At 36.6% G+C, this 15,558-nt stretch overlaps 3 protein-coding genes across 3 annotated transcripts; 1 reads left to right on the top strand and 2 right to left on the bottom strand.

Annotated features, from left to right (window-relative positions):
* Positions 1 to 365: 365 nt before the first annotated feature.
* LOC133422982 (GTPase IMAP family member 9) lies at positions 366 to 4,646 on the bottom strand. The gene is made up of 2 exons (XM_061713055.1): positions 4,519 to 4,646; positions 366 to 2,163 (listed from the first exon to the last, which is right to left on the bottom strand). The coding sequence occupies exons 1-2, from the start codon at positions 4,547 to 4,549 to the stop codon at positions 1,403 to 1,405; spliced, it is 792 nt and encodes a 263-aa protein (XP_061569039.1). The 5' UTR covers positions 4,550 to 4,646; the 3' UTR covers positions 366 to 1,402.
* A 1,427-nt stretch (positions 4,647 to 6,073) lies between these two features.
* On the bottom strand, positions 6,074 to 9,333 carry chmp4c (charged multivesicular body protein 4C). Its single transcript, XM_061713377.1, has 5 exons — positions 8,982 to 9,333; positions 7,570 to 7,747; positions 7,075 to 7,183; positions 6,852 to 6,978; positions 6,074 to 6,354 (listed from the first exon to the last, which is right to left on the bottom strand). Exons 1-5 carry the CDS (start codon positions 9,205 to 9,207, stop codon positions 6,290 to 6,292), a joined length of 705 nt encoding a protein of 234 aa, XP_061569361.1. The 5' UTR covers positions 9,208 to 9,333; the 3' UTR covers positions 6,074 to 6,289.
* A 538-nt stretch (positions 9,334 to 9,871) lies between these two features.
* zfand1 (zinc finger, AN1-type domain 1) lies at positions 9,872 to 13,762 on the top strand. Its single transcript, XM_061713407.1, has 8 exons — positions 9,872 to 9,926; positions 10,204 to 10,246; positions 10,533 to 10,572; positions 11,253 to 11,383; positions 11,525 to 11,616; positions 11,784 to 11,902; positions 12,069 to 12,224; positions 13,508 to 13,762. The coding sequence occupies exons 1-8, from the start codon at positions 9,872 to 9,874 to the stop codon at positions 13,682 to 13,684; spliced, it is 813 nt and encodes a 270-aa protein (XP_061569391.1). The 3' UTR covers positions 13,685 to 13,762.
* The last annotated feature ends 1,796 nt before the right edge of the window (positions 13,763 to 15,558 follow it).

A 15,558-nucleotide genomic window follows, 5' to 3' on the forward strand; every position in this document is an offset into this window, starting at 1 on the left:
TTAAGAGAAAAACATTTACAGTTTGGTCACAACAAAAAGGGAATTGTTTGAAAAATCAGTTCATTGAACAATCAACAGGAACTTTCATTGACAGTTTAGTTTAGTAGTGCAGTTCTGCTGTTGGTGTCGACAAAGATTAAGGAGTGCTGGCTTTCACAATAACATCAGCTACCTTCTCTGTGTAACAGCCTGTGCTTCTATATTTTAGACTAAAACAACCCTCAGGGTTCTACTACAAACATCTATATTCATCTAAAAACCATTACACATACCTGCAAACCAGACACTTTTCAGCAAAATCGCTTTTTGGCTAAATTTGTTGTTTTGAATCAAAATGTGATTTGAATAGTTTTTCCTTTCTTTCCTTACCTTCAGTGTCATCTTCGGAATTATACATCTTTAATGAAAACCAACATGTGCATGCGAGTCGTTTGAGCAATCACAATCAAGGCCATACATTTTGACCATTTTTATAGCATTTAATGAAGCTTTTTCCAAAGTTGCTAAACTGTGTCGTGATCCCTTTTTTGTAGATTGTCTGTTATTTATTGTGTGTTATGGTTAACCGTAGGCCAACCAGTTCAATGCATACGATTCACCGTGGTCACTTTTTTCTCAGCACCTCTGAGTTTGCAGGTATGATTACAGACTAATAATAAAGAGGAAATCTTTTGACAGTAGATGGTTAAAAAGGCCTCTCGTATCACAGTGAAATGAAATAAATCATCAAGAATTACAACAGTAACTTATTGTGATTATCATAAATATAAATATGATAAAACACACTTCTTTCAAGCAACATTCAGTAACATTTCAATTTTCTTTCCTTTTTTTATGCAGGTTTGCCATCCTGAGAGGCTCATTAATCTGGAACCAAAAACAAACTGCCATAAAAAGTTTTAACTAGAGCTCATCTTGCCAAAAATCACTGTCAGTCAAGTATTCTGAAAAACCAGAGAAATTATAATGTAGTATAGTTTGGTGTCTGCCTTACTTTGAGCTTCTTTGGTTCTTATGGAGGAAAGAGGAGGGCATTACAAACGTATTCTCAAAAGGTAAAATTTTGAGATATATGACGTGTAATCACTGCTTCAGTCGACACAACATTCATACCATGAAGCAAACGATCACATGAAGCAAGTTAACATTTTGAAAAGCCTTTTGAATTTCATGAACAATTGGTGAAGTGAGCAGTTATTAACATAATATTCATTAGATGTGTTTAATTATATAAACTGGGATTAGCCCCAGCAGACCCCTGTGACCCTGTGTTGGATTAAGCAGCTACAACAAATGGATGGATGGATGATTATATGGTTAATGTCTCAAATTAATATAATGGGATCTTTGATTTACAGAAATTTCCCTCAAGACTTTACCGTCTCAAGAGCAAGCGGACTCATCACTCAGGGGTAAGCGGCCCCACATCCATGTTTTTTGACAGATCCAGCCCAGAGTTCTGTTTGGGCCGGGCCCCCAACTCCCGCGCTCCACTGGGTGGATTCTGGTTGTCATCCACACATTTCTCCTCTAGACTGTAGTGACCCCTCTCCTCTGCCACCATCTTTTCCACCCTCTCCATTAAGCGTCCCACCTGGGGGTTCTCTCCAAATATGCAGTTGTTAATAACAAGGTACCTCTTCTTGCATTTCTCCAGCACCCTCTGCAGCTCCTTGCCCTCCCTGCGTATGTACCTTTCGATGGAAATGGTCCGCAACACCTCTGCCCAGGTGAACACCACGATCGTGTGCCTCCAAACATGCTCCCCAAAAAGGCTCACGTGCTCCTCGATGCGTGAGCGGTCCACCTCGGTGAACATGCCTACAGGGATGACGAGCAGGAAGGCGTGAGGACCTGGGGGGCAAAGAGACGGGCCCCGGACTAGCTCCTTTTTGTAGGAGGGCGGTGTATCCTGAGCGGAGAACCAGCCCGGAGTGTCAACCACGGTCACCTGCCGTCCCTCCACCTCCGCCTGCCTCTTTACACAGAACTCAGCCGCTCGTTCCAGGTGAAATTCTTCCCTGCCCAGGATGGTGTTGCCCGTCAAGCTCTTCCCCGGCCACCTCCAGCCCAACACCACCAGACGGACTTCAGGCAGGCGGCTGACGGCCTGGGCAGCAGCTGCCGTGATTTTGGTCTCCTCTGGTCCAGAAGCATTTGCGGCTACAGTGAGTTCACAAATGTCAGAGTTAGTATGTGATATTTTAATCAAAAAAACATTCAGGAAGTTTTTAAGTCTTTACGCCACTTCTCTATGCTGAAACAGTTTGAGCTATCAAGCTGATACATTTGAGAAGACGTAACAGATCAGGAGTTCACCTAATGACTGATCAACAACTGGAGATAAAAGTATCACAATACTACAATGATGCACTCATTGTACGTTTCTTTCCTTCCCAATCATTTTTTCTTCTCATCATTTTGATACAAGTTTGTCTTGGTTGCATTTCTCCAAAGATTCCAGAACATGGTAGGCTTTTTATTTTGTTTAGGTGTTTTCAGTCCAAGTCTAATCTAAATTTCTTGTTCTTGAATGTCATTAGTGGTTTGCACCTTGTTGAAATTCCTCTATACGGCATCTTTTGATTGTGCATTTTGACAAGAATACACCTACTTTCCCCAGAGTATTCTTGATAACTGTTCATTTTTTACAGGTTTGTTTTTTTGTTTTTTTTAACCAAGGAAATTGTTTTGCAATGATCCACTTTAGTCATCCTCCACGGTCTTCCATTTCTTTTCATTTTGTTGAACTCACCAGTTTTTCTTTCATTTAAAGAATGTACCAAACTGTTGGCCTGCCCATCCCTAAGGCTTTTGTTATCTCTAATGTTTATTTAGACAAATGATAGCCTCCCCTTCATATTAGTAGCTCCAGTCAAATGCCAACCCAGTGCCCAATATCAACTCTAGACCTCTATCATTTGTCTTGAAGTAACAAGGGATTGTTCCCCGACCAATTACTGTAACTTATCAGTCAGTTATTCAAATACTTCTAAACCCTCAAAAGTGGTGGCACTTTGCTGATAAAGAAATAGCTACAATGTCTACGTGGTAAATAGCACACCTTTGCAAAATTTCTTAGGTTAAAGCTGAAACTCTACACTTTGGTCATATCTTCATTATTTTAAATGAAATGTTCTCTTCTGGTATAGAATGGTAAAATAAAAAAAATTAAAATTAAAATCCTGTCATTGTCCAAATTCTTCTGGACCAAACTGTATTGTACTCGAACTTAAATCATTGTAATGATCTATTTCAAAAAATGTTTTTATTAACTACAATGAATATCTTTAATGTGCTACATGCAATGTTGGAACAACCTAATATCTCTTCAAATGGGCCGCGGTTGAATTGGTTTGATATTGGATATTGGATATTCGACATTCAACACCCATAAAACTTGTGATATATACCACTGATTTTGGTCAAACCACTTGTGATGCGTTCATGGTCATCTAGACTATATATCACAAAACAGTCATTATTAAAAAAAATCATATAAAAAAAAATCATATATGTGGGGTGATTTAATGTGGTTTAATGAATTCAACACCCATAAAACTTGTGATACATACCACTGATTTTGGTCATATTGCTTGTGATGTGGTTATGGTCATCTAGAGACTATATATCACAAGAGAGTAATTATTATAAAATCATATTATGGGCTGATTTAATGAGGTTTAATGAATTCAACACCCATAAAACTTGTGATACATAACACAGATATATATCACATATATATTATTTTTTATATGATTTTTTATGTCGAATGTTGAATATCCAATATCCAATATCAAACCAATTCAACCGCGGTTTCAAATGGCCATAATGAAAAGTATTTCACTTTAATATTTCAGCCAACGTTGTCTTCATCTCACTCAAAGGAGTCATATTGATCAGTTTCTCCACGTGTTTTATGTTGTGCTGTTGCTTCAATTTATTTCACGTTTCATTTATTTCATATTTCACATATTTTGTCCTCTGTCAGAAGCGAAGATCTATCACGTGATGATAATTGTGTTGATACTTCAAACAGCATTAATGTGAGCTTCTTCCGCTTCCTCCAACAACCAACAACATATATACTAGCCAACCAATCATTTCATCAAAGTTGTTCTCTGACAAGAACAGATATGGTCATGTGAGCCACTTCTGTCGTTTCAAAAGAGATTACATCCTAGATTATTTAATTGCTTGTGCCACCTAATTTTAGATGTAATAAACCTGTATTTACATAGGCACGTTTTTTCACATGTCCGGCTTTTTCTATGACGTATAACTGCTCAATATTAATGTGATGACGCAACTTAATAAGGATAATAAAATACTAACTTTGGCTCAGTGATAGATAAAGCACGTAGGATGAATTTATCTTCTTTTATATCAATTACGTGCGAAACGTGTCGTATTCCAGCTCATTTGTCAACCTGAAACTGTCTACGAACTTCAGGCTACTTTTAAAAACCACGGAAACAACCCATTAATGTAACCACGCAATAAAGCATTGCGGCTCACCTGATGTCTGTGGAGGTCTGTTCGCTTCCATACTCGGTTATGTTTGTAGGAGAGCTTTTACAGGCCACTTCTTTCTCTTTTGAGCGCCTCGATTTTCCAAGAACTTCCTCCTGACGACAGAAGTTACCGGAAACTACACACCTGACTTCCGGCCCCAACCTACAAAATAAGAGCGGCTTACAAAAGAGGGCGAACGTCTACTTTCAAGGCAAGGCAAGGCAAATTTATTTATATAGAACAATTCAACACAAGGTAATTCAAAGTGCTTTACATTGACATTAAAAGCGGCAAGACATAATTAGACAGTAAATAACAAATAAGATTGAAAAAATTAAGAATAAGATTGATTGTTTGATTGATTGAAGAATTTATTAGAAGAATTGCATAGGATCAGGTACAGTTTCATGACAGTACAGATTCGCTGATACAAAGTCAACTAAAAGGCATTATTCCAAGAAAGCATTACACTTGTTTACATTGGAGACCTTTTTTAAATTCATATAACATTGAATAACATACAGGTAAGAAGCAGTACTTTGTAGGGAAGATTGTAAAAAAACAAAAGGGGGGAATTACTGTTATTTTGCACCGAGAGAGACTAAAAAGGTGATGAGACAAATAGAATAAGCTAGGTAATAATATGTATGATAAGATGATAAGAAAAGAAGTAAAATAATAAAAAGCACAAGCTGTTAAAAAATAAGGGCAGTAGAATACAGCAGGTACGTATTTAATTTAGGAGTACGCTTGAGTAAACTAATGTTTTTAACCCTGATTTAAAGGAGCTGACAGTTGGAGCAGACCTCAGGTCTACAGGAAGTTTGTTCCACCGGTGAGGAGCAGAATAACTGAACGCTGCCTCATCTTGCTTGGTTCTGGTTCAACTTTGAGCATATAAAGAAGGAATAAATCAACATCTGGATGACAAAACGGAAAAAAACACTGTCACTTATCAGAATTACTCAAACAAAAGTGCAAAACCTAAACACGATGTAAGATATTTTATTGTTCAATAGTGATAAAGCAATACAACATTTCTTCCCTTATTTACAGCTGCAATAGATCAGTTTCTGCCCATTGTTGAATAAAATAATTCATAACCAAACTGAATATGTAAACTGCATGTGCTGATTAACTGAATCTGTGTATGTGCGAAAGCTTACTGTGAGTTTACTCTGAATATTACCGTAACATGATGTGCCAGGCCAGAGATAAAAGGTTTCATCCTCCTGACCTTGAGAACGCATAAAGCCGAGTCTCTATCACAGAGTGGTCAGAACTCAGCGGGGCGTTGACAGGACAGGCTGCGGGGTCTGTCTCGGCTGGTTCTCCCTCTGCAGAGGCCTAACTGAATTCTGAGTCGTCTGTCCTCCTCTAACTTTACCAGCTCGATCAACAGATTCGGGGTGGCCGAGGTTCGATCACAACACCATTGACGTAAAAGTTTCAATAGTTTTTAGACTGACAAGCATATGGTTATTATACTGGTTGATTAAAAGTGAGTGATATAAAAAAAGAGAAAGAAATGAAACAAAGTCACATACATGAGCACAAGTGTAAAACAAGATGGTTTATTCCTTCATTTTTATTTTTGATCAGTACCATTAAAAAATTTAAAGCTTATTCAACAAAAGAAAACACATAACTCTTCATTTTCCCTAAAATCCTTCAACAAAAATATTTTACAAAATGTTTTATAAACAAAGACAAAAAAATAAGATCTTTGTATAGTCTTCAGTGTTACTCTGTCTGATGAGCCTTTTCGACACACTTAAGTTGCCCACGACGTGAGCATACGCATGTCGTCCTCATCTTCTTCAACCCTCTTCTTGGTCGCTGTAAAAAAGAAGGAAACATTTTTGACAACAGTCAGTACTGTTAAAAGGTTTGCAGGTCAGAGCCTTTTGTTGATATTTTGCATTAATTTGAGTAGATGTAATTATATCTGTGGGTTAATGATCTTAAACATACCAAATATGCAGTGTTTGTAGGCTGGGCATTTAAACTTGGATAACAACATGTTTATTTTAAAACTTTCTGTCTTTTGTATCATTTTTTATTATTGTAAATCAAAATTACATTAATATAAAATTACATTTATAAAAAATGATTCAATGGCACAACCATGCACTTCAATTGAGATTAACATTTAGTGCTCTTTCATAAAAACTTTTGTTTTTGCATCTATATGTTGAGATATTTCAATATATTCATTTTGAGAAAACCTTCTATAGATAAAAATTTTAAAAATGCTGTTTTGAACACAAGAATTTGAATCATTTAAAGCGACCAAAAGCTTGGGCTAACATGTCCATGCTGAGCTATAGACTCACTTGTACGCTGACTGGGGCGTGATGACGGAAGTTTGACGTTGGGAACGCTGGGCAGTCCGCCCATGCTCTTCATGGTGTCCTCCTGGTCCTGCTGCTCCAGCTCTTCCAGCTCTGCCAGCAGCTCATCCTAACAAGCCAAAAAGCATACAGATTAGAACACAACATACACAATTTTCAAGATCTGATCCACAAGAAAATAGAAATAAAAGAAAATAAAGTTCACTTCATCGAATGTCTTGCCAAAAGGTCTGGAGATGGCGTCACTGATCTCCTGAGCCACATCCTGTTGTTCTGTGATATCCTGCATCAGATCATCTATCTTGCCAAGGTCCCTGAGAGTGAAAGGAAAGATATGACAGATTTCAGTTGCAAGTTGAAGTTTAAACTGTTAAGATCTTTTTTTTTTCGTGCAGTTATGAATGCTATGCAAAAGAAAAATTAGACAAAGCAACATTTCTGCCATCAAACAATGAAAAGCTTTTGTCAGGTAAAATATGTTGGGATACTTTGTACTGAATTACGACAATTGGATCAGGATTTTTTATGTTAAGCAACTTAAATATGTGTCTGCTTTTCTCTCTCCAAAAGGTAAAAAAAAAAAAAATCTAGTACATATTATTTGGTTTCTCATCAAATTCTTAAGCCATCACCATGCAGGGACTGGTGGGCAAAAGGCTGGAACATTTCAAGAGCTCTGCATTCTTGTACTGCTTCTTACATGTTCTGGTGGACCTCTTTCATTGCCTTAGCAGCAAACCCCATGTTCTTTAGGACCTCGGTATTGGTGTGGGAGTTCTCCAGAGCTTCTCTCTGAAACTCGATGGTGGACAGCGTGCCGTCAATCTGAGTCAACTGCTGCTCAAAGCGCTTTTTTCTCTTCAGGGCCTGCAGGGCAGCTAACACAGAGGTTGGAGAAATCCCTTAATACTATTTTCATCAATTTCATCCCTTTCTTTCATTTGGTTAAAACGTATTGCAAACAAACTGCATGATGCATGGTTCTTCCCTTTAAAATGTTTGTCATTGAAACTGATTCACCAGCATTGCAGCTAAGAAAACAACTCACAATGGATTATGATATAAGGTTTCTGCATAGGGAGTGAAACTGTTGAGATTTGGGGAAATGCTGCTTCAAAATCAAAGACTACATCATACAAATGTTAAAAGTTAAAATGCATTACTGTAGTTTTTAGTTCATATTATGTTATAGTTATCTTTGAATAACAATAATATTGATTGTGTCATTTTCAAAAAAGTGTCGTGAGTGATACTGCAGTTAAGAGGCCAGCTGTCAGTTTAATAAATAAAATGTAAAATAATGTGAGTGAAGCCAAAAAGGTGATCTTGTGCAGCATTTACAAAGTGTGATATTTGCTTGAATAAAAGGGAAATAACTACTTTTCAGGGGCAATACACAAGATACTGTCTGAAGGTGTAGAGATTGCATCTATACACTGATACAAATATTGTGCTTAAAAAAACTTTTAAAAAACAAGTAAACGTTTTGCATGAGATTATTATGTAGATCAAGAAAGACTAGTCTTTGTATAAACTACTTTATTTTTTGTATGTAAATAATACATTTTGCAAGTACAGTCAACTTAATTGTGTTAAGTTTACTTTATTTATCAAAATTAATTAATTTTGTACATACTACTAAAAATTAAGTAGTTTATACAAAGACTAGTCATTCTTGATCTACATAATAATCTCATGCGAAAAAGTCGCTTTAATTGTTTTAAAGTAGATCAAGCAAGATATTTTTTACTGTGGTGTTCTACTTAAAAATAAAGCATGTTTCATCTAAACGTTGGTCAATCTGCCCAATAGATTAAAATTATTAAAGGAAAAGTAAATACAACAAGATCATTGCTTGTTGTTAGTGTGTAAATAAAAAGATTGCCTGGGATTACATAAATACTGCTTGTTAAGGAAAAAATGCACAATTTCTTGTTTTTTGAACAAATGCAGATAAAGTTCAAAACTAGATGTATTCATGTAAAGCAACAAACTTCATTTTTAATTGTTAATATCACGGATTTAAATATGTTATATTTACATGCGCTTAGATGTATTTTTTTCAGTGTAGTCCTGGAAGAGCAGGTGCATGATCCTACTGTGATAACATACCTCTCTTGTTTTTGGTGCCATGCTTCTTGGCAGTCATTATTTCTTGTTCAATCCTCTTTTCCAGGTAGTCCTGCTTCTTTGTCAACATTTCCTCCGTTTCCCGGAGTCTGTGCAAGGCCTCCTGAGGGCTCGGCCCTGCCCGGGACCGGTGATGGTGTTTGGACTTTGAAGAGCTGGATGAACTCGAACTGGAGCTCCCCTTGAAAAGCTTAGATATTTTACTCATTTTGAAAGTTTTTTGCCGTTAATCGGTGAGAAAACTAAATCACAAAAAGGTTGTCGAGGAAGACAACAGCCGCCTAACTTCAGGAGCGGGTGTGTTGTAGTTTAACCAGCTGGACGGCTTTACTGCCTTCTATTCAAACCAGCCAGTGAGCGAAGCTTTCACCACACCTTTACAGCTGATTTATGGTCCCGCGTTACAACAACGCAAACCTACGCCGTAGGGGTGCGCGTCGCCGCGTAGCTTACGCCGTAGGATCTGCGTCGATTTAACGCGGAACCATAATTCAGTACTTTGACCATCATTACCTGGCTGTGACGTATTGACACCCGACTCTCTGCGTTTTCTCCGTTTATCACATTTGGACTATAGATTATTTTATAAATTATATATGTATATATATATATATTAAATGTTCCCCTTCAAACACTTAATTAAATAATGTAAATTCGCATATACCCTATAAATATAAAAACATTATAAAAACATATAAAAATAGACATGAATTAGATATATAATTTTAATTCACATATTTGTTCCACACATACGTGCAACGATAATAAATAATTTTAAACTGTAATTAAAAAAAATAATAAAATAACTTATTTTAAATGTCACGTGTTTAACTTTGGGGGTCAAAGTTCGAATTAGCATCATCGGCTAACTAATGGCTGAATTAAACATCGGGAAACATTGTCAGGTTGAATCCTGCAATCTTAAAGGTCCGTTACATTTTAATATATATTTGAATAAAGGAGTACTTATATCGAGTGTTGTGTTATTATATTGGTCTTCCTTTACCAAAACAAGACAAAAGTCTCTTTAGCATAGCTAGCTGGTCAGCTAGCAGAAGGCTAACGCTAACCATATGAGTTGCTTTTAAAGGCAAAACGCTAGTGTTTAGTCTTTGAGATCTTTGTGTTAAATACAGTTCCACCAGTAATTTTTGATCAATTTGTTGGTGACTAATTCACACAAACTCAAACTTTCCTTTTACAGATTTTCTTCCGTTTGTTTGTGATTCTTGTTGTGGTTTTTACTGGTAAGTTTTTATCTCCTGTGTCTAAATTAAAATTTCAAACCTTTTACAAATAAAATACTTTTTACCATCACTTTTAGCAGGAATGGTTTGGACTAACTTTTTTTATATTAGCTGCATGTTTGTTTTAAAATAAATATATAAAATCTAAATTTGGATATGCAAGAAATACTCAAAGTGAGCAAAGTAACTATTATAGTTTATAATTTTCAAGCTCAGATAAATCCAGGAAAATTTGCAATGTTTTATTATTGAAAGGTTGTTTTTTTCTTCCTTTTGTCTGTTTTAGTCTTGAGCACAGAAGCAGAGATGCCCATTCGTGTTCACAGGTAAATCTTCTGCCACATCATAGAAATTCAGTGATGTTTGATTATAGCAGCATTGTTGTGACTATTTTTATGGTTTTCCTATTGGTTACAGTTTTTCATTCAAACAGTGTTAGGACATTGATTTGTGCAGATTAAGAATCAAATAAGTTAGGGTTAGTCAGGCTAGTGTGCACAGAGCCTGAATCAGAAAGCTGGGTGTAATAATTTAGGTCCTGATCAGCATCAAAGCCCCAATAATACGACAATAAGATGTGCAATAATATAAGATGTGCAATATCTGCCAATCTGCCAGTCTACCTCACAACACTCCACCTGCTTTTTCTGCACCGTTTCTTCTTTCAACCAACTGTATATACTGTTCATATTCTGTGATTATACATATTTTATATGTATTTTATGTATTTTTTATATATTTTTTATTCTGACTCTTCAGTCTTTTTACAACCTCCCCTGCATGTGTGTGCTAAGTGTACTGCTGACAACAAAAATAAGTGTCCCCACTGAGGGAGAAAATAAAGGATATCTTATCTTATCTTATCTTATCATCCCTGATTTTGTATTTTGTATTTCCATAACCAGATCACTCAAAGAAGGCATAGCTTTGTTTAACTTTTTTCATGGTGTAGCCCTGTGTTTCTGGCTCGTTTGTGATATATTATCTCCTTTACTTTTTTCCCCAGGAAGAACCAATAAAAAAAGAATCCCAGACTCCAAGTGGCAGCAGGAGCTATCCATGCACATTTGAAAACTGCAAGGAAAAAGAACTAGTACAAGTTATATGTCAACACTGTGAAAAACACTTCTGTTTAGCGTGAGTTTTTCTTCTTTTTTTTTAATGTTTTTTGCTATTGTATAATGCAAAAGAACTTGTTTTGGGCTGTACTGTGCTCATGAAGACTCCAGAGTCATTTAAAATGAAGGGTCTTCAGTGTGACCATCTTTTTTTCCCTAGCCATCGTCATCAAAATGATCACAAATGTGAAAGGTTGGAGATCCCAAAGCCTCGAATGGCAGCCACCAAAGAGTTGGTGCAAAAGATAGTAGGTCAGTGGAACAAATGCATGCTGTGTTTTTGTCATCCCTCCTTTGGCCACATGGGTTCAGTAATATACAACGCATGTTCATCTCATCTCTCATAGCTTAGCACATCTGGTAGCTTTAACATGCTGATATTTGGGTTTTTATTTTGTGCATCTGACTATAATACTCAGAATCAAAGGATGGCTCTAAAACAAAAGGACGCAGAGGAGCAAAGAATGCTGCTACTGCAGCAAAGGTAGCACTGATGAAACTGAAGCTGCACGCTGCAGGAGACAAAGGACTGCCTCAGGTAAAATCCCAACTCACACACATAAATTAAAACTTTTAGAATCATCGCAATTACTTGCAATATCACCAGTGCCTTATGTGCATTATTAATGAAGCACCTGATGTTGTTTTTGTTGTTGTTATTATCATTATTATGCCTCATTGGTTGTTGCTTTTGGGCTTTGTAGACCGAAAGAACCTATTTTCAGATGTATCTTCCTAAAGAATCCGGTAACTGCAGCAAGCCGATGTTCTTCAGTTCCAAATGGAGTGTGGGGAAAGTGGTGGATTATGCAGCATCTCTGGCCAGCCTCAAGAACAACAATAATGTACTGACAGCAAAGGTAAAAACAATGTGGTTTAATAGAAGTTAGTGTAATTCTTTTTAACACATATACAACTGTCAGTATGCACTACAAGAGCAGATCACATTTCTTTTCTATTTAGTCACTCTTTCTTCATAACTAGTGCATACATTTTAGAAGAGTTTTCTCCATATCTAGATAAGGATTGTGTACTCGCATGCAATGTTGATGTCACGTCCGGTCAGTTATCCCTCTCGCAGGTTTTGATTTCTAACAACTGGAAGCCGAATACATCAGTGATTTATTTGTATGTTTGTGTGTCATTTGCAGCTTGTCTTTTTTTAATTGTAGTTTTTTATCTGGCTGCATTTTACACTGCATATCTATATATCACCCTATTAGGATTTGTTGCATATATGCATTATTTTTTTTGTTGCTTGACATCTTCTTTTTAAAGCGACCCATATCAGCCATCTGCATTTACTGTTGTCAACACCTGATGAATTGATGTGTGAGCTAGATAAGCTTGACTACTCACCTGGAAAAGGTTAGGCAAAAATAGAAGAAAAAACAATTCTGCCATAAATTAATGCATGGGAAATAGGAGATATTAAGTAGGACTTTGCTTTCTGAAGCATTCTTTTTTTATATATTTTTTTTTTTGTGGCTCTAGTGGCCCTTTATTCAAGTTGCAGACAGGAAGGGGGTAGAGAGAGAGAATGGGGATGACATGCAGCAAAGGTACGCAGGTTCGAACCTGGGACCACTGCAGGAGGACTGTGGCCTCAGTATATGAGCCGCTTGCTTAACCCACTGTGCCACCGAGCGGCCCTTCTGAAGCATTCTTAACTGCCAGCAAAGGATTTTACTGCAGAGAAGAAAGAGGAAAGGACGTATGAGTTGCAATGATGAGGAAAATCCGATCTGGCAACATAGATGGCAGATGCGAATGTGCATATTTGATTCATATTAGATTTATTTCCACATATGATTATGGTCTGAAAATATTTTAGTTTCTTAGTTTTTCTTTTTTAAACTGCTTACACATGCACTGGCCACACCCAATCCGTGCCGCATGTGGGGAAAATATCAAGATTAGGTCATTTGAACTGTGTAGTGTAAGTGTGGATAAAATGTTACACTCTCTCACACACTCACAATCACACACACACACTTCCGCATTTTATTCCACCTAGATGGTTGTTTCTTCGATGAATGTACAGGTTTGAACATTAGTTACATTTTTCATCTGAATTTATTTATTAAAACTGTGTGTCACTGATATTCAGCACCTTTTTTTTTTCTTACTTTTTCATTTGCAGAAGCTGCGACTCTGCCATCCTCAGACAGGCAAGGCTTTCCAGATGGATGACACCCTGGTGGCGTTGTTAGCTCAACCAGAATCTCCTCTCCATAATGGGGGTAATGTGATCTTAGAATACCTGGACAACGAGTGCACAGGTCTAGAGGATGTTTCTGAATACATTACTGAAACTTGACCAGTCTACAGCACCTACTGTGTGCATGAGTTTTGTCTGCGTAGTTTGTATTTATGACAATAAAACTTTCTTTTAAAATCGTGGATCTGGGTTGTTTTTGCAAGATAAGTGGAAAATGCATCGTTTGGGTAGTTGTAGCTGCTCTCATAACACAACATGCATTTTGAACTTTGCCATTAGGATACATAGATCTGTTCTTTTATCTATATCTTTATCTGTTCTCAAAATGAAACTGGAGTTTTGCACTTGAACTGAGTTGACCACAGCTTTATGGGTGACATAAAAACACACAATCCCCTGTTAAAGTCTCTGTACCAAAGTTATATATTTATTTTTCATTAAAAATGGGTTAGTTTAGGTGAATAATAATGTTTTTTCCAACATGTTTTTGAACATAGTAGGCCTGGAATTAATGTATTCATTATTTTTATGAATATTACTGGAAATTGAAAAATACACCAAAATCATACCAATAATTAAGAAATCATAGAAATATGATGAAAGTGCAACAACAAATTAAAATCAAAATCAGAAAACTGTAAGAAGTAAATCAAATTAGAATGCAACTATTTGCAAATTTCTATCTCTATTAATGTATAAATCTATACATTACACAGTTTACTATTTCTTCAACCAATGATGGTTAAAGCTGTATCGATACAAAAATGAAGCCACATGTATATAGAAAAAAATCTTGGCCAAAGCTACTTTAGAATGGACTGAGCCAAAGTGGAAACCTGTTCTGTGGTCACATTAATTTAACTTCGTTATTCTTTTTGGAAACCAGAGGAGGTGGATCTTCTGGCTTGCTATCAGTGGATATTTCAGAATTCAGCTTCTCTGAGTAATATCAGATTAAAAATGACTTCTTAATTTCCATTCCAAAATAGTACATTTCTCATAAAAAAATACTCTATGTATTTTATTTTTTGTTATGAATAAAATATGGGTTTGTGGCATTTGCAAATCACTGCATTCTGTTTTTGTTTTCATGCGACAGTGTTCCAATTTTATTCAAAAATGTGGTTGTAAATATGGAATAAAGCACTTTGTAAACACTAGCCTGAGATGCTGATATATGCTTTAAATATATGTATATATATATATATAGTATATAGGGGAAAGATCAGCGCTCACCTTGGCTCCATGTCATTGACAGCTACAAATCAAGCCAGAAATCTTGGTGTAATTATTGACTCAGACCTGAACTTCAACAGCTATCTAAAGTTTATCACTTAAATCTGCCTATTACCACCTAAAAAACATTGCTAGAATTAAGGGGATTCTGTCTAAACAAGACATGGAAATACTTATTCATGCATTCATTTTCAGTAGGTTGGATTATTGCAATGGCATCTTTACAGGCCTTAACAAGAAATCTATCAGGCAGCTGCAGCTGATCCAGAACGCAGAGTCCTTACAAACACCAGGAAACTGGGCCATATTACACCGGTCATGAAATCACTACACTGGCTTCCAGTTAGTCAAAGGATAGAGTTTAAAATCTTACTGCTGGTCTACAAAGACCTGAATGGTCTTGGACCAAAATACATGCTGGATCTGTTAGTTCCCTATGAAGCTCCCAGACCCCTGAGGTTCATCTGGATCTGGTTTGTTGTGGTTCCCAAGAACCAGAACCAAGCAAGGTGAGGCAGCGTTCAGTTATTCTGCTCCTCACCGGTGGAACAAACTTCCTGTTTATAATTTTTGTACATAGAAATTCCACATTTGTCTATTGTTCATTTGTTTACTGTTCACCTTTAATACCATAGAGAGCGAAACTACCGGAGTCAAATTCCTTGTTGGACAATGTTCGAACCTGGCCAATAAAGCTGATTCTGATTCTGATTCTGATTCTGTAGACCTGAGGTCTG

This window comes from Cololabis saira, chromosome 22 (genome assembly GCF_033807715.1).
Source record: "Cololabis saira isolate AMF1-May2022 chromosome 22, fColSai1.1, whole genome shotgun sequence".
NCBI lineage: Eukaryota > Metazoa > Chordata > Actinopteri > Beloniformes > Belonidae > Cololabis > Cololabis saira.